At 40.6% G+C, this 23868-nt stretch overlaps 1 protein-coding gene across 2 annotated transcripts in view; it reads left to right on the top strand.

Annotated features, from left to right (window-relative positions):
* The window catches only part of pcsk5b (proprotein convertase subtilisin/kexin type 5b), an 80452-nt gene that overhangs the window by 16382 nt on the left and 40202 nt on the right, over positions 1 to 23868 (top strand). For both annotated transcript variants that reach the window (XM_085179909.1, XM_085179908.1), the window contains exons 4-10: positions 1069 to 1212; positions 3134 to 3210; positions 8572 to 8660; positions 10465 to 10637; positions 13783 to 13995; positions 15549 to 15649; positions 21911 to 22014. In XM_085179909.1, coding sequence (XP_085036035.1) covers positions 1069 to 1212; positions 3134 to 3210; positions 8572 to 8660; positions 10465 to 10637; positions 13783 to 13995; positions 15549 to 15649; positions 21911 to 22014 — 901 coding nt within the window. The remainder of the gene's footprint in view (positions 1 to 1068; positions 1213 to 3133; positions 3211 to 8571; positions 8661 to 10464; positions 10638 to 13782; positions 13996 to 15548; positions 15650 to 21910; positions 22015 to 23868) is intronic.

The raw sequence follows: 23868 nt of genomic DNA, 5'->3' as shown, positions 1-23868 counted from the left end.
AGATGTCTTTGGTTGCTGGAATTCCAAATTATCTGCCAGTCACACATCGTGATCCAGGATAATAGTTTAGGATTGGCAATTGAAGTCCCTCAAGATTTAAAGTGTAAAGTGTCTTTGTTAAATTAGAGACTTAATGTAGGACAATAACTGTGTTATTGTGGGAAAAACTGACACATTTTATCTCTCTCTCTCAATATATATAGATAGATAGATAGAGAGATAGATAGATCTCTCTATCTATCTATCTCTCTATCAAGAGAGAATGTTTGAATTATGTTTTTGCTCTAGTTTTGTGCAGAGAAGTAATGCCAGGTTTTGGGATATTACCTCCTTAGTGGGCTTGCTTAAAGAGCAAGGATGCAGTTGACATCATAGCTAACAAAAGGACTAACATCCTACCTTTGACCGGTTTTCTCCAGGTGGGGAAAAAATAGGCCCACACAGGTATTCGCCATGAGCAAAACTGTTTATCTTTGAGTTTAAACACAGTTTTGAAACGGAACAAAAAAAGACTCAACTTTCAGGTGTGCAGAAGCTCCTCTTTGTCATGAGGTTGATGTCATTGTTTTTTTTTCTTTTCCACTGTCAGAGAGCATGCCAGCATTGACAAAGGGAATTAGTATGCCTGGAGGCAGATGATTCCGGTGATTTGGACAATTTGGAAAAGGTTCTCAGTTGGAACTGGTTCTGGATTCCCATCCCTATTCTTGGCACCCTATTCCCAATGACATCATGCAGGTCTTGAATGGCAGCAAGTAATGACTGGTTGGTGATCAGTGTGTAGTTGCAGTTTGAGTCTGTTTTAAATGGTTGAAACACACTGTGTGAGGTATTTTTCAAAAACGCTGGGCTTTAACTCGATTGGAGTTGTTGAAGTTAAATCGTTCCCTTCTAAGTAAAACCAGAACTCTCCTGCTTGCTCCAAGTTGAAAGAAAGTGACATGAGTACGCTCATAACTTGTAACTCCTAGCTGAACATCTGCAAGAACATGATGGAGTTCCTAAACTCCCACCTCATATGTTTATCCCCACCTGCTCTCTTCTCACCATCTGCTTCCATCTCTGCAGCACTGCAACGATGACGTCCATAATTGCCAGTCGGATATGAACATCATGGGAGCGTGGAAGAGGGGCTACACGGGTAAAGACGTGGTGGTGACCATATTAGATGACGGGATCGAGAGGAACCACCCAGACCTCTATCAGAACTACGTGAGTGTGTATGTATGCGCGTGTAGGGCGGCTACGAGTGGCAGTGTGTGCGCATATTGGCTTTGAGTCGGTGTGTGACAAGTGAGGAAGTGTATGAGTTCAAATGTAAGTGCCCCTGCATGTGTTTGCATGAATGGCTATGAGTCTGCCTCATTCAGGATTAACAAGTCACATATACAACACAGTGCACTGATTAATACATGGCAATGCAGTGCCACACTATTGTGATCCTGTTTCTCTTTATTCTTTATCCTTTATTATTCTAGTTGCTCCGTTTCTGCTTAGCTACTCCCTCAGTTTTCATCCGATTTTCACCATTCAAATTTTAACCTGTTCTGCTCTTTCTGCTAATGACTGCTATATCTTTTGGTGCTCATAACTTTTATACTTTTTGAAATATTAAGCTTTTTATGCCATATTTTGTCCCATTGAGATGACTGGGACCACATGACAAGTGTGGTCACTGATATTGCTTGCTGGGGTCACCTGTGTTTTGGTTCAGTGAGATGAGCAGCCATTCTCAGAGCGGGAGGTCTGGGTTCGAATCCCGCTTATGGCAATAATTTTTCAGTTAAAAGTTCAACCTTTTTAACTCTTTTCAACACAAATTTCAGCTTCTTCACCCCTTTTCAGCAGAATTTTCAGATTTTTCATCTCTTTTCAGCACAAATTCCAGATTCTTCAGCTGTTTTCAGAAGAAACTACAGCTTCTTTACCTCTTTTCAGTTTCTTCACCTCTTTTCAGCTTTTTTCAGCAGAAAGTTTAGATTTTCCACTCTTTTCAGCATAATTCAGCTTCTTCTGCACAGTGCACATTTTGTCTCTCATCATATCTTTCTGTGTGACCAGAACTGGCTTGGCTCAGTGGGATGAGCAGCTGCCGTGTGATCCGGTGGCAAAGGTTCGAATCCTACCTGTGGCGGTTGCCGCATATCTTCCCCGCTTGCATATACGCTTTATTGACAGCAAAGAGTTGAGCTTCTACACAGTGTTTTCAGCAGATAGTTCTACTCCTTCTGCTGTTTTTAGATTCCACTACACAGCATTCACACTGCATTTTCACAGGAAATGCAACTTTTTCTAGTAATGTAAATGTGGAGGAAGAAAAAAATCTGAAGATTATAATTGTGATTTTAATAATACAAATTCTGCTTTGTAATCACACTGTTTCTCTTTACCATGTAACCAAGTCGTGTTCCAGAAGACAGCAGTCATGTGATGAACTAGGTAGTGATATTTGCTGCCATTTGGATCATCAGCCCATCATGTGTCTGCAATTAAATTCCAGAGAAAAACTTCCTTAAAATTGCAGATGTGCAGTTATGCTGTGTGTACATGTTTATCTCTCTGTGGGCTCATACTTTAGTGTTTGTGCGTGCTGAGGTATGTCTACCTACGACCGAGAACTGATAGTTGAACTAACTTGTTGGCTTGAGGCAGCAGGTAAAGCCATCAATCAGCTGCGCAGATGAAATGATTCACACCCTCTTTGCGCTGCTGTTATTAGCTACTCTTAATGCTTAGATTTGTTTATGCCGAAGGGTGAGTGGTGCCGCAGATTGAGTTAGCTCTGATTGCATTCGATTTACAAAACTGTTGTGAGTCGTGTTGATGTGAACTCTTTGATTGGGTTAGAGAAGCTTTTTGGCGATCTACAAGCCAGTTATACACACACACTCACAGAGAGTGTTGGACCTACTCTACTAATAAATTCACTTGTTTGCTTGATATTTCCCCATTGTGTGTGTGTGTGTGCGCGTGTGTGTGCGCGTGTGCGTGTGTGTGTGCGCGTGTGCGTGTGTGTGTGCGCGTGTGCGTGTGTGTGCGCGCGTGTGCGTGTGTGTGTGTGTGCGTGTGTGTGTGTTACAGCCATCGTTATGATGTTTTGTTATACTTGTGTTGACCTCCATGTCTCCTCCAGGACCCTCAGGCAAGCTATGATGTCAACAGCAACGATGTGGATCCCATGCCTCGATATGATGCGACCAACGAGAACAAGTAAGGAAAATAAATAAGGAAATCTACCCCATAATAGAGAGAGCAAGAAATTAAATTTTAACTGTAACAGGGTTTTAGAAAATAAGCATGTGGCTTCACTGTTTTGTTTTTGCCAAAAGCTCTTCAGGATAATTTTTTTTTCCTTCATTGATTTCTACAACAAGCTCTGTGCTTCAATATGTTTGTATTCGCTGAGTCCTGACTCTGTTGTGGTGCAGTGAGTTATATTAGCATATTTGTCTTCATGCATGCTCAATCAGTCAGGTAAGGAAATCCCGAAAAGTTGATTCTGTTCATCTGGACGTCGCTTTTTCAGTGGGAGAAACGTCACTCATCCAAGTGACTTCTTCAGTCTCAGCTGACTGCAGTTTCCTCTTAGTCTTATAAAAGGTACATTAGCATAATGACTAAAACTAGCACCACTGACGAACAATGGGCTGTGAGGTCAGTTTCTGCGTCATTAATATGCAAGTTGTCATGACCGTTGATCAACAACCACTGAACGCATTAAGTTCACCAGGGAGGATGTGATTTATGACAGTTTAGCCTTCTTAGCTGTGAGATTTCCATCAGTAATGGGGGACATTTAAATGTTGCTGTGTACCGTAAACCTACACATATGGATCAGTATTTAAGGTTCGACTCTCATCACTGGAGCACAAACTGGGTGTCCTCAGGACGCTACAATACGGAGCGAACACCAGCCCTACAGATACAGCGGCCAGCGAAGCAGAAGAACATCACATCAAGAAGGCCCTGAGTAAATGTTGTTATCCCAGCTGGACATTTGTCAAAGCTGGGAAGGCACCTAAAGAAAGCTTTCTTTCTTCTCTCCAGCCGATCCAGGAGAGAAGAAGGACAAAAACCCTTGGTGATCCCATATGTGTCAGGAGTATTGGGACTGTCGAGAAACATTTTCTCTAAACACCACATATCTGTGGCTTTCAAACACCAAAACACGCTGTTTTAAAAATTTGTCCGCATCAAGGATCTGGTCCCCCGACACAAACAGAGTAGTGTGGTGTATTGGGGAAACCAAACAACCTCTGATGAAGCAGATGGCTCAACGCAGAAGAGCTAACTCGTCAGGCCAGGACTCGGCAGTCTATTAACACCTACAGGCCAGTGGACACTCTTTCAATGATAAAGATGTACACATCCTGAACAGGGAGGAATGGTGGTTTGAGCGGGGAGTCAAAGAGGCCATTTACAAGGAAGAGGGAAAGACCATCTCTGAATCGAGGAGGGGGCCTAAGGGTACATCTTTCGCCCTATTACAATGCTGTGATTGCAGCCATTCCCCAACTCTCTGTGAACGGTAATCATGGTCACTGATCAATGATCAATGAGCTTTGATCAGTGGTTGTTGGTCAATGGTCATGACAGTTTGCATGTTAATGATTCAGAAACTTACCTCAGAGCCCATTGTTCATTCAGTCGTGCTAGTTTCAGTCATTATGCAAATGTACTGTCTATAAGGTCGGGGAAACCTGCAGTCAGCTGAGAATGAAGTAATTTGGAACTCGCTTGCCTGTGCACTTGTCTTGTGCCAGTTTGGCTCAGTGAGTGATTTTTGGGTGTGTGTGTATGTGTATTTGGCACAGCAGCTCAAGTGCCGTGGCAATGGCTCAGTCCCTGCTGGTAATACGTTGTCTTAAAGAGACACGAGGGCCACGATGCAGCTTAACGAGCTGGTTTCTGTTTGGGTTTGAATTTATATTTGACTGTGATGCATGTGGAAGAGAAATCTGGTTTATTTTTGTTTTTTGAGTTTATCATTCTCTATATGATGATTTTCTGCAGATAATTTTATCTGAATACACGAGGCACGTAATCTGTTAGCTATGTAAAGGGATAAGCTAAATTTAACTACATCTGGAATCAAAATGCAGATTATTGTCAGCAGTTACATAATGCTTGTGGATTTATAATGTCTATGTGTATAAGCAGCAAGCAGGAGGGGATAAACAACTGCATTATCACTATATTAGTCTCCTTTACAGCTCTCTGAAGTAATGTCTTTGGATCATTTATTTATTTAACAGTGAACATGCATATTACCCACAGTTTATTGAAATATAATTTGACAAAAATGGGGGAAAAAATATCAAAATCGCATCAGCCAAGATGCTCTTAAAGGTACAGTCTGTAATTTTTTTGATTAGTTAGTGGGAAATTACAAACTGATGCATTCTCATAAACTTAGAATTAATCCATGAAAAATACATAGGAATGGGCGTCAGTTTGTGGAAGCCACCATGTTGCCCCTTCATCTTGAATACAGTGGCTGAGAATGCCAAATTGGGTGGAGAAGAGAAACTGTAGGTGCACGTGGGGCTTCCCGGCAAAACTTAATTAGTGTCTGACCTTCAGACTCGAGATATAAAGGGTCATACACATGTTTTATCATCTGAGAAAGGGTGCACCTCACCAAAAAAGCAAAAGCGCAAAGAGACAATCCAATAATAAAATTTTATCCTCTCCATTATCTTCAAGCCCCACCTATTGTACTAAAGTCGGAGCTCTATGATGCACAAAAACCTGCATTAAAAATGCTCATTTTTTTCCAGATATTGTTGCAATTATTTGTTGTCAGTACATTAGACATGCGTCCCTCACAATCTCAAGATGGCTCACAAAAGCCACTAATCAATAACAACAGCTGGTTATAAGCCAACGTAACTCCAGCTAAGTGTCTGTGAGTCTAGCAATGTTGGGTTAACAGCTAACAGCGGCTAACGGCAGCAAAAACAGCTGCATGTACTGACAAAAAAGTTTGAAATCGACAACAGCTCACCTTAGCATTGCTGTCATCAGACGGAAGAGAGATTCACGGACTTATCGAGTTGTTTCAGACTAATTTCACAAATTAATTTTGCAGGCTTTTTGAGTAATTGAACATGAGCACATATTGATGGCTGCGGTAAAAAGCAGACTGACAGCTTACACTGGCTACAGATGGTGGCCGGAGTTGTTTGTCCTACTGTGGTCCCACCATAGGTAGGATTACACACTGGAATTGGGAGGGGTAAGAAAACAGTTCTAAGTTGATTACAATCTATGAGTGTATTGACATCGAGTGGTTTTACACACTGTGGATTAGGTTAAGGAGGTAAAATTTTATAGTACAATATTTTTCTATTGTTTAACCTATTCATTAACCTACAATTAGGATCATAGGTTTTTAGGATCCACATTTGCTGGGTTTGATGTTACCACTATTTATACAACAGTACGACTCTGTTTGATAAAGTGACTTGAAAATGTAAGATTTAGTAATAATATTCAGATGGATTGGGGTTAAACAATCCCAAGAAAAATAAAAAACAAAAATTAGAGATTATATCGAGCCTAATTCATAAAGAACCAACAAGAATACTTTGCACTGGGGCCAAAAGCAACAAAAACTAAATCTGATGGCTTTACCCTTTTTAAAAAAATTTACAAAGTTAAAAAGTTAAAACTCTGTCTTCTTTTGAAACAGCCCCATATAGTGTCATTCATTGCACAAATGCATAGTTCTGGGTGAACTAAGAGACCCCAAGTGGCTGTGACACAGATGTGCAAAAAATGGAAAATACAGGCAAACAAAGACTGGAGAGACAGCCACACAGACGATTTTATGGATTACTGGAGTGAAGTGAACTGAGTGGGCTGGGACTGTTGAAGCATTTTGAAAGAAGGAGCCAGCAGCTTGGCTCATTAACTTTGATAAAGGGGCCTATCACTGATGTGCAGCTATTTGATGTGTTATACTTTAACCCTCACAGCTGCATTTGTGTTAACTTTTCTGTATCCATGACACAGTATCTGAAGGTTACCAGACCTTTACAAATAGCATATGCATTTACTATCTAGGCTGGATTAAATTGAGCATAAATCAAAAGATCCAATGCATGACACTAAGGTCATGTTAAAGTTGCTTTGTCAAGTGGTAATGGTTTGATAAACAGCCTATCATGTAAAACATAATGCTTAAAATTTGAGCATTACTATGACTATTGGCAAAGGGGTCCCCAAACTAATTTGCTGTAAAGGATTGCACTCTGTTTTCAAGTGCAAATCTGCAAATTGGAACCATTTACAGCAACAAAGCCAGCATAATGTGTTCTTTACTCTCACCCATGTTGTCTCTGTACGAAACTCTGACATCATTGTAACACATCACAGCACATACATCTGAAGTGTTTAGTCTGAAAACATTTAAAATTGAAATGGCTCCAGTCGCTTCTAATGTGAAAATAGGCATTCGCCCTACCAGTGTTAGGTTTATGAGGTTGTAAATTGGGAAAGTGGCCCCTCAGTGGGGAGAAAACTGTGACCCCACAAGTTTGGAAATCTTTGATGTTGAAGCAATATAGATTTTCTGCTTATAAGTATTTCTTTTTTAAATTTATTTAGATTAATAGTAGCAGAAACACAGCACCTTAGTTAAGTGAGGACAGTGATTACAGATAATTTGAGTCTATCATGTAACTGTGGAGCAAACTTTGCTCTGACTCCCCTGGGGTCGGGGGGTGTTCATGATAGCTAGATGCTGGGTTTCCGTGGCAACGGTCAGAGCTGTTTCCGGGACAAGGGGGAGGCGGGATGATGCAGATGTTCTCTGCAGGAGGTGAATGCGTGTGTGAGTGTGTTTGTTTCGATCCAGAAAGTGGTGTTTTTGAGCAGGCGGCGGACGCAAACATGCCATGTTTGTTTACGCTGGTCCCTGGCCTGGGCCGATTGTCACCACTGCAGTTGCTGGTGGAATGTTACCCTGGTGTGTGTCTCTGTGTGTTTTTTGTGTGTACATGTGTGTATTCTTAACTGTAAAAGGAAGTGTGAGCAGTCTAACATACTAGATTTTTTTTTTTTTTCATTTATTTCCTGTGTGCTCGTAGGGAGCACATTACTTGCATGCTGTGCTCAGAAAATATCACAAAAGGACCTGTGTGTGCGTGCATGCATTTGGGGAGCATTGACTACTCCAAACATTTGTCCTGATAGTATTACAAATGATGAAGTACTCTTTCATCCTCTGTCAGAAAAAAAAAACAAAACAAGAATTGCAGAAATATTTGTAGCGTTTCTTACATTTGTACACTTCAAGCGTATAGTTTATGATGACTTCAGCAGAAATGTACATATTTGTCCATGAAAAAGCGCGGTTACACGTGTGTCGATTCCCCTTCAGATGCAGCATGTTTATGTGGTGGTTTGCGTGTGTGATCCTGCTTGTGTATATATTTACTCATCTGGGACATTCTCCAGCTCAGTTACATGATGTGTGAGTGTGTGTGTGTGTGTGTGTGTGTGTGTGTGTGTGTATGTGTGTTTAGATTTTTGTAATAAGCTTCTTCATTCCCACTCTTTCCCCAGACATGGCACACGGTGTGCGGGTGAAGTTGCTGCAGCTGCAAACAACTCCCACTGCATTGTGGGAATTGCCTACAATGCCAGAATAGGAGGTGAGCGATGTGTTATATTTGCACTTTATCAACAATGTTTGACATGACATCTCTTTCAGCAGAGACCTACGTCATAAGGATTTATTAGTGTGATTAAGAGTTAAGAACCTCTAATGCATTTCAAAGGATGCTGAAGAGAACTGCCACTGCTGAACTTTGTCTCTTCTGGTTTCACTGCTTTTGTGAATGTCATTAACCTATGCAGTTACTGGCTAACCCTAAATGTTAGGGTTTTTTTTATATCTCATGCACATCATAATCTCACCGACAGGTTACCTGCTTCTGTTTATATTCATTACAAGGCTCGCAAAATTTCAAAATCTCTGGTAGCCCTTCGGGCAGGCATTCTTCGGTTTTTGGTAGCCCAAAATAAATTTAAGTAGCCCGAATAAAAAAGAAAGCAAATTTTTTATGTTTTGTTTCCATTACAATATTATACATTAAAGTATAATATTGTAATGGAAACAAAAATTAATCAAAAAAATTGTTAAAATAAAAATCACAACAACTGTATAAAAATTACAATCATCAACTCAAATACTTGGTTCAAATTGAACAGAAATTTCTATGAACTTGTAAGAACTGTGTAGAACATGAATCAGTCTGTGTCAGATCCTGAATCTGAAATTTCCACTGAAGTCACGGTAAGAAGTAAGTGGAACCAAGATCTAGGCTAGTTACCATATAAGCCATTTCGAGTCAGCTGCTCTTAAAGATAAAAACAAAAACACTGAATCATGTCTTGTTTTTAAACACTGGATGTTCCAGAAAACTTTGACCTATTCAGCTTTTGACTGTGCACACCAAACGCACAGTGAAGCATGGTGGAGGGAGCATCGTGGTTTTGGGCTGCTTTGCATTTAATCTCTTGGATGCCTTAAAAATCACTGAGGAAATAAAGAATTCAAAGTTGTATAAAGAAGCAGCCCCAATAATTATTTCATGGCGGATGTTGCTGAAAGAGGATATAACTTGAGTTCACATCAGATTGAGAGCCTGAACTGTAATTACCGTAAATCCCGGACTACAGAGCGCACCTGATTAAAAGCCGCATGCTCTAATTTTAGAAAGAAAATCAATTTTGTACTTGTACAGGTCGCACCGGATTTTAAGCCGTATGCGTTTCACTTGTAATATGAGATATTTACACAGAAATATTATACGTGAGGATTTTTAATGTTTAATTTAATCCGTAAGGTAACATAAACGTTATGGTAACATACAAAATACATACTGCAAATGCTTTTTTTTCCTCGAACAGTGCCTGTAACACGGCTACCTTTAAGTATACGTACGTATCGGTAACACACAAATTACGTTGCTTATGGTTTTTTTATGGAACAGTGCACACACAACATTACAACGTCTCTTAACAACCCGTAAAAATATATACCGTATATATACTGCTTATCAATTTTATTGGTCTACTGTTACCAGGCAAAATGTTTTTGGCCGCATGAAAAAAAATCTGCATTAGCCGCACGTCAGTATAAGCTGCAGTGTTCACAGTAGCGGCTTATGACCCGAAAACTACGGTAATTGGTGTATTGAATGAAGATTCAGCTATTTTTCTGTGATTAGTTTGGTTTTTCACCAGTTGTTTGTTGAAACAGAATCAGGCTACGTGTTATGAGCAGTAATTCCATAGATGCTTGAAATTATAGAGGTTTTACAAACTTTTTACTTTTTATTTTTTCTTCTTCTTCTTCTTCTTATTATTATTATTATAGCTTATTCTGTAGATTCTTGAGATATTGATCTAACTTTATCAAATGCATGCTTTATTTCTGTGTTTATGCATCAGGTGTGCGAATGCTGGATGGAGATGTAACGGACATGGTGGAGGCCAGATCTCTTAGCTTGAACCCACAGCACATCGACATCTATAGTGCCAGCTGGGGACCCGATGATGACGGAAAGACTGTGGATGGACCAGCAACTCTGGCCAGGCAGGCCTTTGACAATGGCATCCGCACGGTGGGTACACGTACACATGGACTCTCGTATACATGTAGAAACAAGTAAACATGTGATTCATTGTTTAAACAGGACTTTGGCATTAGTATTCATGTGGCAAGAAAAGATGTAAGCACACACACAAAGACACACTCAAAGCAGATGTGCATTTCACGCTAATATAATTGTAGTCCATGCTGCTCCCAGGCTATCTCTACCTGTGAAGCTCCTCCGGACATTAGAGAGCAGCTCTGCTCTATTAGCATATATTCATTTACATATTCATAGCCTGTTTTGCATAACTGCAAGCTGGTGTTGTGATGTCGGCTGAGTGGAGTGAAAAAGCAATATCAGAGGTTAAGGGGGGTGAAGTCATTTACTGGTTATGTCTCACAAATGTGCTCATTAACATTAAAAGTTTACTTTAGGTGGCTGTTTCCATTCTGGGCAAGCAGATGTTGACCTTTTGAGGGGTGATCCAGGGAGGGAGGGGAATCGGTGGGGCTGGTCAGCGGTTATATGGACCTTTTTCAGACTTGACTCTAGACGATGAGAACGAAAGGCTCCTGTCGCAAAACAGGAAGGAAGGGAGAGAAGGAAAAGAGTGATGGAACAGGCTGGGAGTGTTGGAGAACAGGCCAGCCTGTTGATGACAGGCTGCCTGTCATCAAGGCCAGCAAGGCCAGCCTGTCATCAACAGGCTGGCCTTTAACATGAGGTGAAGTGAGGGGGATATCTGTCCCACTGGTATGGGTAGGGCACGTGTGTCCTTGCATGCCCACCAACCGTTTGAGCCTGAGTGGAAATGGCATGTTTGTGAGTGTAACAAGTACTTGTGCATATCTTGAAGTGGCAGTTTATCACAGAGAACCAAGGTGTTAGAAATAACACTGACAGCTGTGGGGAGATACCCTGGCTTGTCCCAGTTTAAATGCGATTGTTTGAATGGGAATTGTTGTTTTAGGTGTTAATTAGACTGCCTGTGTATATTTTGTAAGAGGAAAATTCCATTAACACATTTGCAGATTTATTTTTTTTTTTCAATAGTTTTCTGAAGTGCTGTTTTAATTTGACTCGATCAGTTATTTTTTTTAATGAATAGAACTTTTAATCAAGGTTATTTGTGGAGGTATTGCTTTTTTATTTTTCTCAGCTGCTTATGAATGCTGTTTATCCCGTGTATCACCTCTCTCCTCTCCTTCATCGTCCTCTCTTATTCTTTGTCCCCTTCTTTCTTTCTCTTCAAAGCGCTCTCCGTCCCTCTCATCTGTCAGCGTTTGCTCCTGTCTGATACCCTCCCTTCACAGAGGGGCTTCGCTCGCTTATCGCTGCCTGACAGAAGCCCCCTTTTGAAGAACTCCATTCTACCTTTTATTCCCGGCTCTATGTCTGTCTGTGTCTGTGTGTGTGAGTGCGCTTATTGTGCGAGTGTGTCTTGACAAACGTTGTGAATTTTAGCACCTGTGTGTTTGTCAGAGATCTCTTCTGCTGACTCCTGGGTGAACTTTGACTGTGACATCCTCAGCGTGTCTCCGCTGGGTTCGTGGTGTAGATCAAAATTAGTTTGAACAAATGTGGAAGTATACTTTCTAACTGAAAAGGTAAAAGAAAAAACTGAGGCAAAATTGTATTAATGTGAGTGTGAGGCTCACCGTTAACATGGGCTCTCCGTTAGGAAGATTTTCTGAATACGACTGGGATATTTTTTTGTTTGTTTGTTTTTTTTAAATGTTCTGAACACCAAGATTTGTATTTTCGGTTTGTGTTATGTTTATGTCCTGTGGTAAACTCTGGTCACATAGGGGAAAAAAAGTATTTCCTTACTGGCTGATGAATGGCTGCTAGCAGTTGCTGAGTAAAATTCGTCACAAAGAGGTATACGGTGCTGCAGTGGATGCATACTTTGCTTTAGCGATCAGTGGTTGGCAGGGAGGGAGGAACTGACAGGTCTCTGACTTGCCTGCATGGCTCGGGCTTCGGGAGCTGATTTCACAGCCACTGGCAGCAACCTCCAGCACCCACTGACCAGTCAGTCGAAGAATGCAGTTTACTTATAACCGGTTGTTTTCAGATGGTTGAGGCGGTCTCTGTACGCCCATGTAACCAGGGCCTAAAATCTGGAAAACTTGCACGTAAAAAACTTCCCGTCTTGAAGTCGTGAAGACTTCCTTTCTGCCAAGCAATGCCAGTGATCTGTTGTCTGTATTTGTTCAGTGCTTTCTATTTGTTCAGTGCTTTCAAAGCAGTCACATTATAATGTGACTGCTTTGATGTTTACATGGCAATTTCAAAGAAAAGCCACAGAATACTAAGCAAAACACAGTATCTTTCTCTAGGATGTAACAAAATGGAAATGTTGAGTAGAGGGGAAAGACGGTGCGTACAAAAGTAACAAGAAGCAACAAAATTGGAGTTGAAGGGTAGAAAATGTGGAATTAAGGGAATTGAAGAGCCTGAGTTACTGTTGATATGCAATTCCTTTTAATCATACAAAGTATTTGACAAATTTAAGTTTATAGTTTTTACTAATGAAGTGTAGTCAGACTTCAGACGTGATACAATGCAATGTACAGTTCAGGAAAGCGTGCATCTTTTTAATGTAATTTCCTGTAGCTCAATTATTGCAATTTAAAACAAACGTAATAGTTTCCAGTAACATCTGTCAGTCAGTAAACGATGCTGCATGCTCTGCTGCAGTGACGTGACAAGACAGAAGTGAACCTCGCTCAGTCCAAGATCCTAAAAACCCTCACTTACACAGCATGGCTCCAAGCATTGCCAACATCTTTTTTTCTTTTTTTAGGGGGAGGCAGGCACACACATCCACAGTATTTGGCCAGTTGAAACATTATGATTACTAAACTTGGATCAGATAACATCAGTTCTGTTGCCAGACACCCATAAGATCGTTGAGGACTTTAACTGTCTGGCTTCTCTCTGATCTGTTTCTGCTCTTTTGCTGTTGCTGGTAAAGATTTCTTTTTTCTTTTTTCTTCAAGCAATAATTTCTGCACATAAAGCCCAGAATCTATCGCTTTCATTTTTAATAGACATTAAAAGATCATTTTAAAATAAAGCCAAAGGTCTAGCGGGCAGCAACTGCCTCCAAGTACTAAGACAATGTGAAGTCTTTTAATAAAAACCTTCTCGTTTCTTCTCCTGTCAGGGGAGAAAGGGCCGCGGCTCCATCTTTGTATGGGCTTCAGGAAACGGCGGGCGCAGCAGAGACCACTGCTCCTGCGACGGCTACACCAATTCCATCTACACCATCTCCATCTCCAGCACGGCTGAGAGCGGACGCAAGCCCTGGTACCTGGAGGAGTGCTCGTCTACACTGACCACCACTTACAGCAGCGGGGAGAACTACGACCGAAAGATTGTAAGTGTTGAGTGAAGGAAAATAAGCACCAGTGGGTGATGACTGATAATTTCAGTTAAGCACCAAACACCACACATTTATTTGTCCACATCCAAATGATCCAGTTTAGGTGATTTAAGCGTCTGCCTAGGATGCCTCCTGGGTGATGTGTTCTGGGTATGTCCTACCAAGAGGAGGCACTGGTGTAGACCCAGGACACGCTGGAGGGATTATGTATCTTGACTGGCCTGGGAATGCTTTGGTCTTCCCCTTCTCTTTTGCTCAGTCTGCTGCCATGGATGGGTGGTGATGGATGGCTGGATAGATGAAGGAAAACCCAGTATAGTATAATTTCAAATAAGCAAACAGCATGGCTCCTGTGCACCTCCCAGGTGAAGTATTTCCAGGCATGACCTGCTGGTAGGAGACTCCAGGGTGGGCCCAGGACATGCTGCAGATATTATTTCTCTCAGCTAGTTTGAGAACACATCTGTTTCTCCCAAAAGAGCTGAAGGAGGTGGATGGGGAAAGAGAGGTTTAGGCTTCTCTGCCTTTAATGCTTCCCCTTTAACAGAGTTAAATGATGGAAGGATGGATGGATGGAGGTATGGTGCAGCATGATAAAAACCGACATGAACCTGGCCTCGTGTGTGCTTGTAGGTCCAGTTTTGTAGCCTTGTTTAACTCAGATCAACCACATCAGTCCCGCTGACCTGCTGGGATGAGCAGTGCCTGTTAGCTTGTCTGGCAGCGTCTTGTTGCATTCCTCATACTGATGCTACTACACACACACACCCCTGAACACGCATGCTGTGTATGATTTATTGCTGGCTGTGTACTCTTTGTTCACAGTAGAACTTCATATATTTGATATATGAGTGTCAGCATGTCTACTTGGGCACATACTGTCGACTTTGATACTATTGAACCACATTCTGTTCTCGTGTATATGTGTGTGTGTCTCTTCAGATAATCCCCCAAACTTTTCAGTCCAGAAAAGGTCCTTTGATGAGGGCTAAGACTGGAAGTTAGCCAGGCTTTCCTTGGCTAACTGACTGTCAAGCTGTCTGACTAGTTCGCTGCTTAAAGTCCATACAATCAAAGGGAACATGCAGCTTTTTAATAACACGTTTTTATGCTACTTTATACTTCTTACACAGCGTTTTTCCTTTCTTCTTTAACACTAAACTTATTCCCTGTGAATCTGGTGATTTTGTGTGCTTGCGTGTTGAGTGTGTGTGTGTCTGTGTGTGTGTGTGTGTGTGTGTGTGTTATCTATAGAAAGGCAGCGTATCAAAGCTGGAATGGTAGTTTAAAGAGTTTCAGGTGTGTCTAAATCCTGCTGATCCTCATGACTTCAATCTCTTCCCGTCTTTTTCTCCCTCTGGTCTTCCCGGTAGTGTCATTGTTGATTCCTTTCCTCCACCTCTGTAATGCCCTTCTCATGGTTTCCTTCATTGTTTGCTTACGGCCTTCTGATTCCTCATCCTTTCTTTTATCATCTTTGACGTTGATTCATCATCCTGCGCCTGTCTCTTTGTTGCCTCTGACTCTCTTCACTTCTCTTTCCACAGATCACAACAGACCTGAGGCATCGGTGTACAGACAGTCACACAGGGACGTCAGCCTCGGCTCCCATGGCTGCCGCGATAATTGCTTTGGCCCTGGAGGCAAAGTAAGATCCACTTAACTTCATCCTTTCACTTCATCCCTTTGCCCTGTGCTCACCTTCTAATGCCTTCTTGTCCTCTGGCCTGTTTTGGTGTGTAAAAGGGACCACGTGAAATTGCTCTCTTCTTTTTTTTTCTTTCTGTTTTTTTGTCAGAGTCAGCAGGACAGATGCATTTAATTACACGGAAATGCTGTCTTTCTTTTTATCAGTCCACATTTGTGAAGCTGTAAAGAGTTTTACAAGATGAGGTCATACTGGATAACAGATCATCTGCTTGTTTTCAGTTTAAGCGGCACATCTAGTGAAGTGTAAACTTACTGTTGGACGGTGGGCCAGAAAAAAACGCGTGCCTGTTTTTGAATGTGCAATAAACTTTCATCCGTTCAGTGATGCATTCACTGCTTTGCTGCACTTTAAGCTCAGCATATTTGTGAGTGTGCGTTGTGGTGAAAAAAATGCATGAATGCAGGATGCTTGTTAGCTGCTGTAAAGCCTGTTTGACTGCCAGAAATTTGCGTTGAACATCCACAGATATGTAACAAATTAAAAGAAAATCCAGTAGACCTTGGCATTGATTCTGCTGGATGGATGAGCACATTCCCTCATTAGAAGAGTGCTGCCAAACACATTGGTTTAAAATCTCCCCTTCAGGTTTAAATCTGGAGAGCTGGTGTGTTCGGTCACCCCCTCGTGCCCTGTTGATGGAGGCATTATCACTGTAAACAACTTTGTATTTGTAATGACCCTGTAATGACCTCTCCCTAATGCTACATTAACAGTGAGATGGCAGCACAACCAAAATTTTTGCAACAGTGTGCAGCAAACTTGGATCTCGCTGCTTTTGAAACAGTTGCTTTGAAGATGGGGACCAGGTCTGTGACTACGCCGGTGTGTGATAGTGAAGGTGACCAAACGGCAATAAGACAATCAGTCTGCTGTCAGTTTGTGTCACGTTATCTGCATTTTCTTTCTTTTTGCAATAATATAGAGATTTAACCATGATAAGGTAAACATCTCTTTGTGTCTGCATTCACATAAACTACTTACATTCAGAGCCCAGTTCAAAGCCCACAGATGTGAAGCAAAAATTTAGAAATTCCTCCACAAATAGTGACGCAGCTGCTGCAGAATGGTGGTTTAACTGCATAATGACACAGGTGCTCAGCAACCTTCAGCTTTTTATATCCAAGTATATAAAGAATACAAGCAGTTGGCAACCAGTTGAATTGAGTCCACAATTAGAAGCAGACAACACACTCAACATGTTAGCATGTTAGCACTCTTTTGTTAAAAAATAAATTAGACAATAGTTATTAGTAAACCTTTGTCGACCTGTGTGAGAGTGATTGCAACCACACACTTACATCGAATCTTATTCTACTAGTGTGACCGAGCTATAACAGGTCAAGTGGACCCAAACTGTGCCAGCTAAATTAATTTGGCAGAATAAGGTCAACACTAAAGGTTTACTGGATTTTTAAGCTATTTGTAACAAGCAGATAGGACATTTTGGGCGTCTTTTTCCCGAGGACTTTTTATTTTCTTTTTAGATTTGACTAAAGTGCCAATGTGAAGAAGCGAGATGAGAAAAATAGGAGACAGATATTAAGAACAAACAGGGTTTTTTTTTTTTGCCTCGCCCCCCCCCTCCCCCCTCCCAGTTGTTTTCAGTTAAGCGTTCATGTCTTCTCAAAGCCCTGGGTGAACTGTGCTGGCCTGTTCTCACTTTAAACCTGTTGAGGGGCTCAGTCTGTGATACATTCATGAATTGGAAACAGTGCAGGTGCAGAGACTCTGAATTAGGCCCATCATCACATGTTGAGCGGCTCAGTTAGCTGAGGTCACTTCGTTTAACCTGGATAATCCAAATCCTCCCTGTAGAAAATATTCTCCGTTTCCAGGCAGTGCTGGACACATAAGCCTGTTTCCTCAACAAGATTATCACACACTGTTTCTTGTCTGCCTGCTTTCTTCTTTTGCTGGCATTCACGTCGTCTCTGTGGTACTTTCTCTGCCTTTACTATAGTCACAATGCTCTGAGTTCTTACTCCTCCAAAATCTTTTTTTTCCCTCCATGCCTATTTATTCAAAGAGGATGGGATGAAAGACGAAAAGGGTAAACGGTTTAGAAAAAGTCCGTCTCGTACTGATCATATCTGCTCTTATCTGGTGAATGAGGGCAAGCAAACTCTGTGATAAACACATCAAGATGCCATTATGCTAGACTTCACTACAATCTCAGTTTTGAGGCAGTCTTTGTTGGTATGAGCAAAGATTGGAATGGGAAACTTCAGAAAACTGCCCCATGTGATGTGATGTTCTCTGTGATTTTGCCAAGTTTAAGATGTTTCAGTGAGTGCTAGATTTAGCACGGCAAGCTTTTTAAAGCCCTTCACGTGTTCATTCGTTTACCCGTCTTTGTGTCCTTAAAATGGAGAAACGTTAGAGAGAGTGAACGTGGAGACGAAAGGCTTCACTGACGAAAGAACAAGAAATGAGAATGAGCTGCCTGACATATGAACCTCATCTACAGGGAGATTTTAAAAAACCAAAACAGGGACAGATGGATTTCAGTTTTTTCCCCCCCTACATTTTCAGATTTAAAATTAAAGAGAGGCATGAAAAACTGTATCACTGGACTGAAGTAAGAGTAGAAAATAGATGGAGTGTTAGTGTTTTGCTTCACCCACCTCTTCTGTCACTGTGCTCTTAGCTGTCTCCCTTCAGATTGTGTGTTTTCAGCCATAATTACGCTTGAGAGAAGCACCAAGAAACCTATATTAGATGTCTGATTTGCTGCTGGTTTCCCCCAGCATGTGAGCTGTTCCATTAATTAGTATTGGCTTGTTTATGGGAAGGCAGTCATGGCCTAGATAACGATGCCAAAGTCACTTTTAATTAATGACCATAAAACATTTATGGACCCATAATTACACACTGGCAGCTAAGCCTATTAATATTGATCTGACCATTAATTATTCTGACTTTTCATTGGACTTATTTGTGCTGCCATCCCTTATTTATTTCTTACTTGACTTTATTTTAAGACATTAGGTCTGTTCTACAATTACAAGTCTGGTCTCATCGAGAGCATTAGTGAGTTTTGGGCATGTGTAACAGCTTGTAAATGTCTTGTTGCATTCTTGGCATTGTGGGGATTTCTTTTCTCTGGATTTTATTAGAAATTTAAAAAGGGGGGAAAAAGAGAAAATGTGTTGTAAAATCTCCTTTTTTTGTCTAATCGTCCTCATGTCCAGCAAAAAGTGCTTAAACTATAAACTCTTATAAGTAAGTGAATTTGATTATATTTCCCGTGGTGTCAGCTGTAGGTTAGTGAAGTCCTGTCTTGAGACCTCGAGCTGAGGAATTTGAACACCATCTTGATGCTTTGTGCCTAACGTGCTTTCTAAAGGGTGGATCTGACTGAGATGCTCATTGACACTTCCTGCTCATGTAGTAGAGACATGCCAATCCCAAGGGAGCCTTGCCCTAAACCATAACATAATTTATCACCTACTTTACTCCAATTTGGGCCATAATTCACAAACTAAACATCACACTGGAATTAAATAAGACACAAAAATGATGATAAAGACCCATTAACCCATCAGGAGATTATTTATTGAGCTCTTATGACAGGGGGCAGAGGAGAGGTTTTCTAAGATACTAACCAATCAGGGGGTTCAACCTCTGCTGGCAATCATAAATAATGCAGGTTTAAGGCTACTAGAGACATTATTAGGGGCGTTCAAAGTCAAAGAATCTGAAATTAAAATCTATGGGAAGATTCATCAACAGCAAAAATGGAGGTAGAAGTCGACGTATCAGAGGAGAAACAAAGATACATTTTTGGCGATTGTTGAAATTGATCAAAAACAGGATGCTTCAAATAATTTCTCATCTAAGTCTCTGGAGGCGTTTCTAAGCCGTATCTTCAGATTTCCTTCTTGTTTCTGCATTGGTTTTACTGATCAGACCCAGAAACTGTGTCCATCTTTTATACTAAATCAGTGTTTTGAAAGAAAGAAATGCTGGACAGATTTTTTTTCTAAGCTCTTAAAATAATTTTTTAATTAATTAATTTTTAAGTAAATATTCTAGGGTTTGGGTCTTGGGTCCAAGTTGGAACCTGACGAGTATGGAATTTTTAAGACTTAAAAAAATTGGATGTTAAAAAATCTTTTTGTTCCTGATGAGACACATGAAACATAAACATTCATCACATGTATTTTATTTTTAAAGTTTTTTTATTTTCTTGGTTATGCTCTGCCCTGCTTGGATCAGCTGGTTGTTGTGTTTTTTGGGGTTCCAATAGGGGTAGGGGGGTAGACAATATGGCCCCCAAATTATATCACATTTTAAGAAAATTAGCAGTAACTATTTCTGAATGAATATTTAAAAAATGTAGTGAATGTTTTATTAATGCTTTTAGCTTGTAGGCCGTAACTTTCTAAATGTGAGTAATTAAAAGATATTTCCTGTCTTTCTTTATCAATGAGCTACTGCTACCATTAACACACTTAAACATTTAAAGTGTGAATCTATTGAAACAAGCTGCCTGCAGCAGTCTAGTGTAGTGTTTTTACCTGGAAATTTTAAGTATAAAACAGCTGCATGACGCTAATGATTAGCAATAACTAAAGTAGCTCAAACTTCTAACAAAATTGTCACACAATAAAACCCACAAATATTTTCTACCTGGGATGTTGGAGCTTTTTAATGAACTGTTTATAGTCCTGCTTTACCAAGCAAGCGTCAGTAAAGTCACTGTTTGCTCTTTCTGTCATGTGGAGCACAGCTAGCAAGTGCTACAGTGGGGTCATTTGTTTACATTTGAGTCGCACAGCACCAGCTGCTAGCACCTCCTCTGTGGCTTGTTGTACTTGGTTGTTTTTTTGTTTGTTTTTTTAAATTTGATCTATATTTATTTATTTATTTTTCTGCCTGATTTAATGTTTCCACATTTAGCAAGAAATTTTTTTCTTGCCCATTTTGCTAAGTACCGTGTTTTGTTGGAGGCTGTTGAAGTAGCTCCTTTTTTTAGGTAGTAAATCATCATTGGAGGATTTTCTTTCTCATCCTGGCCATGTGGCATTATTGCACAGCTATAGATAAAACTTCAAATGAAGGTCGTTATGAAAGTAAGCCGTGCTTGAGTCTTCTTGTTTGAATTTTCCATGTCTTCTTGGCCGTAAAATAGTGTCTATGGTGACATACCTATGCTGGTTTGTTACACAATGTTTTGTTTGCCAGACTTGATTGGTGCACTATCAGGATGAATAAGTATACGAGGTAAACCGTTAGGAAGAGTTAATCTATCTTGCATTCATTCTAATAAGTAAGCCATTAGCGACAAACACGGGTTGCCATCGGTGTTGCTTTCCTCGTTGGAGGCATATATCACAGGCATAGCCAGTTGGCGGTGAAACAAAACTCTGTACAGCAGATTTCACAGACCTCAGGTAGCTCCTCTAATGTTAGCAACTCAACAAGCCTCGTTTATGTCTATATCTGCCCGAAATTGGGGCAGATATCGGTCTATTTTGTTTGGCTCTAACACTAAAATGTGAGGTTGAAAGCCTAAAATCATAGTTTTAGGTCAAAAGCTTTGGAGAATTGCAAATTCTGGAGGTCTCAGATGGTGAGGGAGTGACATGAGGGGAGAGAACAGAGCATCTGGCCAACATATGAGATGGAAGGGAATCCCAGGAAACTTGGTGACCCACTTCTTCCTGGTTTTTTTCCTTTAATGTAACATTTGGACATCAAAGGAGTTGAGACACATGGCTGCCATCCTGTAATGGATCTCACGTGAGATCTAAGAAACTAGAGACGGAACAAGCATCTATGCCCTCCATCTACGCCCTCTGTAATTTTCTCTCTCAGTAATTTTCCACCTACTGTATATTCATTTTTCTTTACCTACATTTCGTCTTTCTGCTTTTTTTTTTTTTTTAACCCGCTTCACCTTTTGTACTGGATTTGTTTTTCCCGACGTTCCTTTCATCTAGCCAACGGCCGACTCTTCCTCCCCTCCCCGCCACGATGATGTCTGATTGTTAACTCTCACAACAAAGATCTGTCTGTTTATCTCCATTCTGCCTTTTTTAATGTCTAATCGTTATCATTCCTGGATAACTTCCTGCTTTTGTGAAGGCAGTTCAAATATTTAGCGGTAGTGTAGGACAGCTAAGCAAAGTTTCTTCTTCTTTTTTTTGTTAATAAATCGATGGATTTCTTTTTATTTGTGTTTTCCTCTGCTAGTCCTCTGCTATCATGGAGAGACGTTCAGCATATCATTGTGAAAACCTCTAGAGCCGGACACCTCAGCGCTCCTGACTGGAAGACGAATGCTGCTGGTTACAATGGTAAACACTCACTCACTCAGACGTAAACCTTCAGTAAATGAAAGCAGTAAAATTCTTGAATCTCTGTTGCATCCAAACCTGTTTACTTCTTGCTCAAAAAGAGAGCACCAAAATATATCTGCTTATGAATTCAGACCATCTACCACAGTGTTTTCTCAACCATGAACCACATTGAATTTCAATATGTTATCAGTGCCTCTACACAATAAAAATAATCTGTTACAAGTCCTATGTGACTGATTTTAATTAATTTTCAAGAAGTTCACTGAGCGGTGTTTGAAGTCTGGATGGGTGATAATCATTAAAAAACGTCTTTGAAATAAAGTTGATTTAACTTAATTGGAATTTGTCTTTATAAAGCTGACTTTTTGCCCCCTAGAAGTGTTTGATATTTGTTTGAGGCTTTTGATTTACTGCTAGAAATCTGCGCTTCTTCGTTTCATACCGCCAGAATATCAAACAAACAAATAAACGTTACACAGAACGGAGTCCGTAGAGCTTTCACATAAAGCTTCCTTTGAGCTGTTTCTCTAACAGGTGGAGCTGACGGTAAAGGTAAAAAGGAAATGTAACAGCTCTGTGTTAGAAAAATCAGATCAGTTTGAACACAGGAGGATGATGTAAGGAATTTCTTTTTCAGCAGATCTTATCTTAACTAACCAATTATTGCATTGTGAAAATGTATATTTTCATTAGATTATTCTGAAGGCGGCTGATGAGAAGTTTCCAAAAATGTCTTGTTCTTGCTTGCTTAAGTACGGCGCTGCCAGCTGCCATCTGTCAGGGTCCATGTGGTGGGTGCTATTTTGTAACTTTGAGTGCGTACCTGTGTGTGTTATTGTGTGTGTGTGTGTGTTGGAGAGAAACCAAGAGAGGGAGAACTAAGGGTCAGCCAGGCTGCAGGCCCAGTGTGCCTGGAGATTTTCCAAGTGACAGAGGAGAGGAGGAGGGGTGAGGAAGTATGAAAGGAATTCATATTTGATTAGCTGTACATATAAGCAGTCTTATTTTTTTTCTAACTCTTTTCTGACTAAGAGGGGCATTTAAAACGTACGTGATAGAGTTTCACTTTGGTTGACACGTTCTGATTCTTCTCAGGCAACAATTGTAGGACTCTAAAAACAACTACACTCATCGGCCGCTATATTAGGCACACCTCTTCATGAACACATTAACATATTTAATCAGGCAATCACATGCTCAGTTTTGAGGTGTAGGTGTGGTTAAGATGACCTGCTGAAGTTCACAATGAGCATCACAATGAGGAACAAGGTGATTTAACCCTTTATCACCCAAGTGTTATAGAGGGCGTCTGGACTAATTCTCATCTGTCAGGAAGCATCTGAATTTTCCCTCTAGACCAAAATTGTTGAGGAGCTATGGTTATGTGAAGCACGTAAAATTTAGATGGAGCTTTTTTTTTTCTTTTCTTTTTTCTTTTTGTTGTTTGTCTTCAGACACCCGTACTTGGTGAAAGCTTTGTGCTACTGTGACACATCAGACATAACCTCAAAAGTCATCTTCTCTTCTTTCTGAAACCGCTTGCCTTTTATTATGGTCATTTGAAGACTGGTTATGAGATTGACCGATGGTTTAAAAACAAAAAACAGGAGCTAGGTGACTTTGAATGTGGTGTAGTGCTTCAAAAAAGAGAAAATATCCAGGGAGTGGTAGTTGTCTGGGTAAAAATACCTTGTTGATGTCAGAGAGGACTGGTCAGACTGCTTTGACCTGATAGGAAGGCAACAGTGACTCAAATAAACCCCTCTTTTGTTCAACCTGGTGCTACCCGGTGAGGGCAGATTCTGTAAAAGGATGTTGACGCCGATGTTGTACTGTGGCTGCTTAAAAACG

The sequence above is a fragment of the Neolamprologus multifasciatus genome, chromosome 12, assembly GCF_963576455.1.
Source record: "Neolamprologus multifasciatus chromosome 12, fNeoMul1.2, whole genome shotgun sequence".
Lineage (NCBI taxonomy): Eukaryota > Metazoa > Chordata > Actinopteri > Cichliformes > Cichlidae > Neolamprologus > Neolamprologus multifasciatus.
Note: the sequence above shows the minus strand (reverse complement) of the source record. Positions and strands in the feature narration are given on the sequence as shown.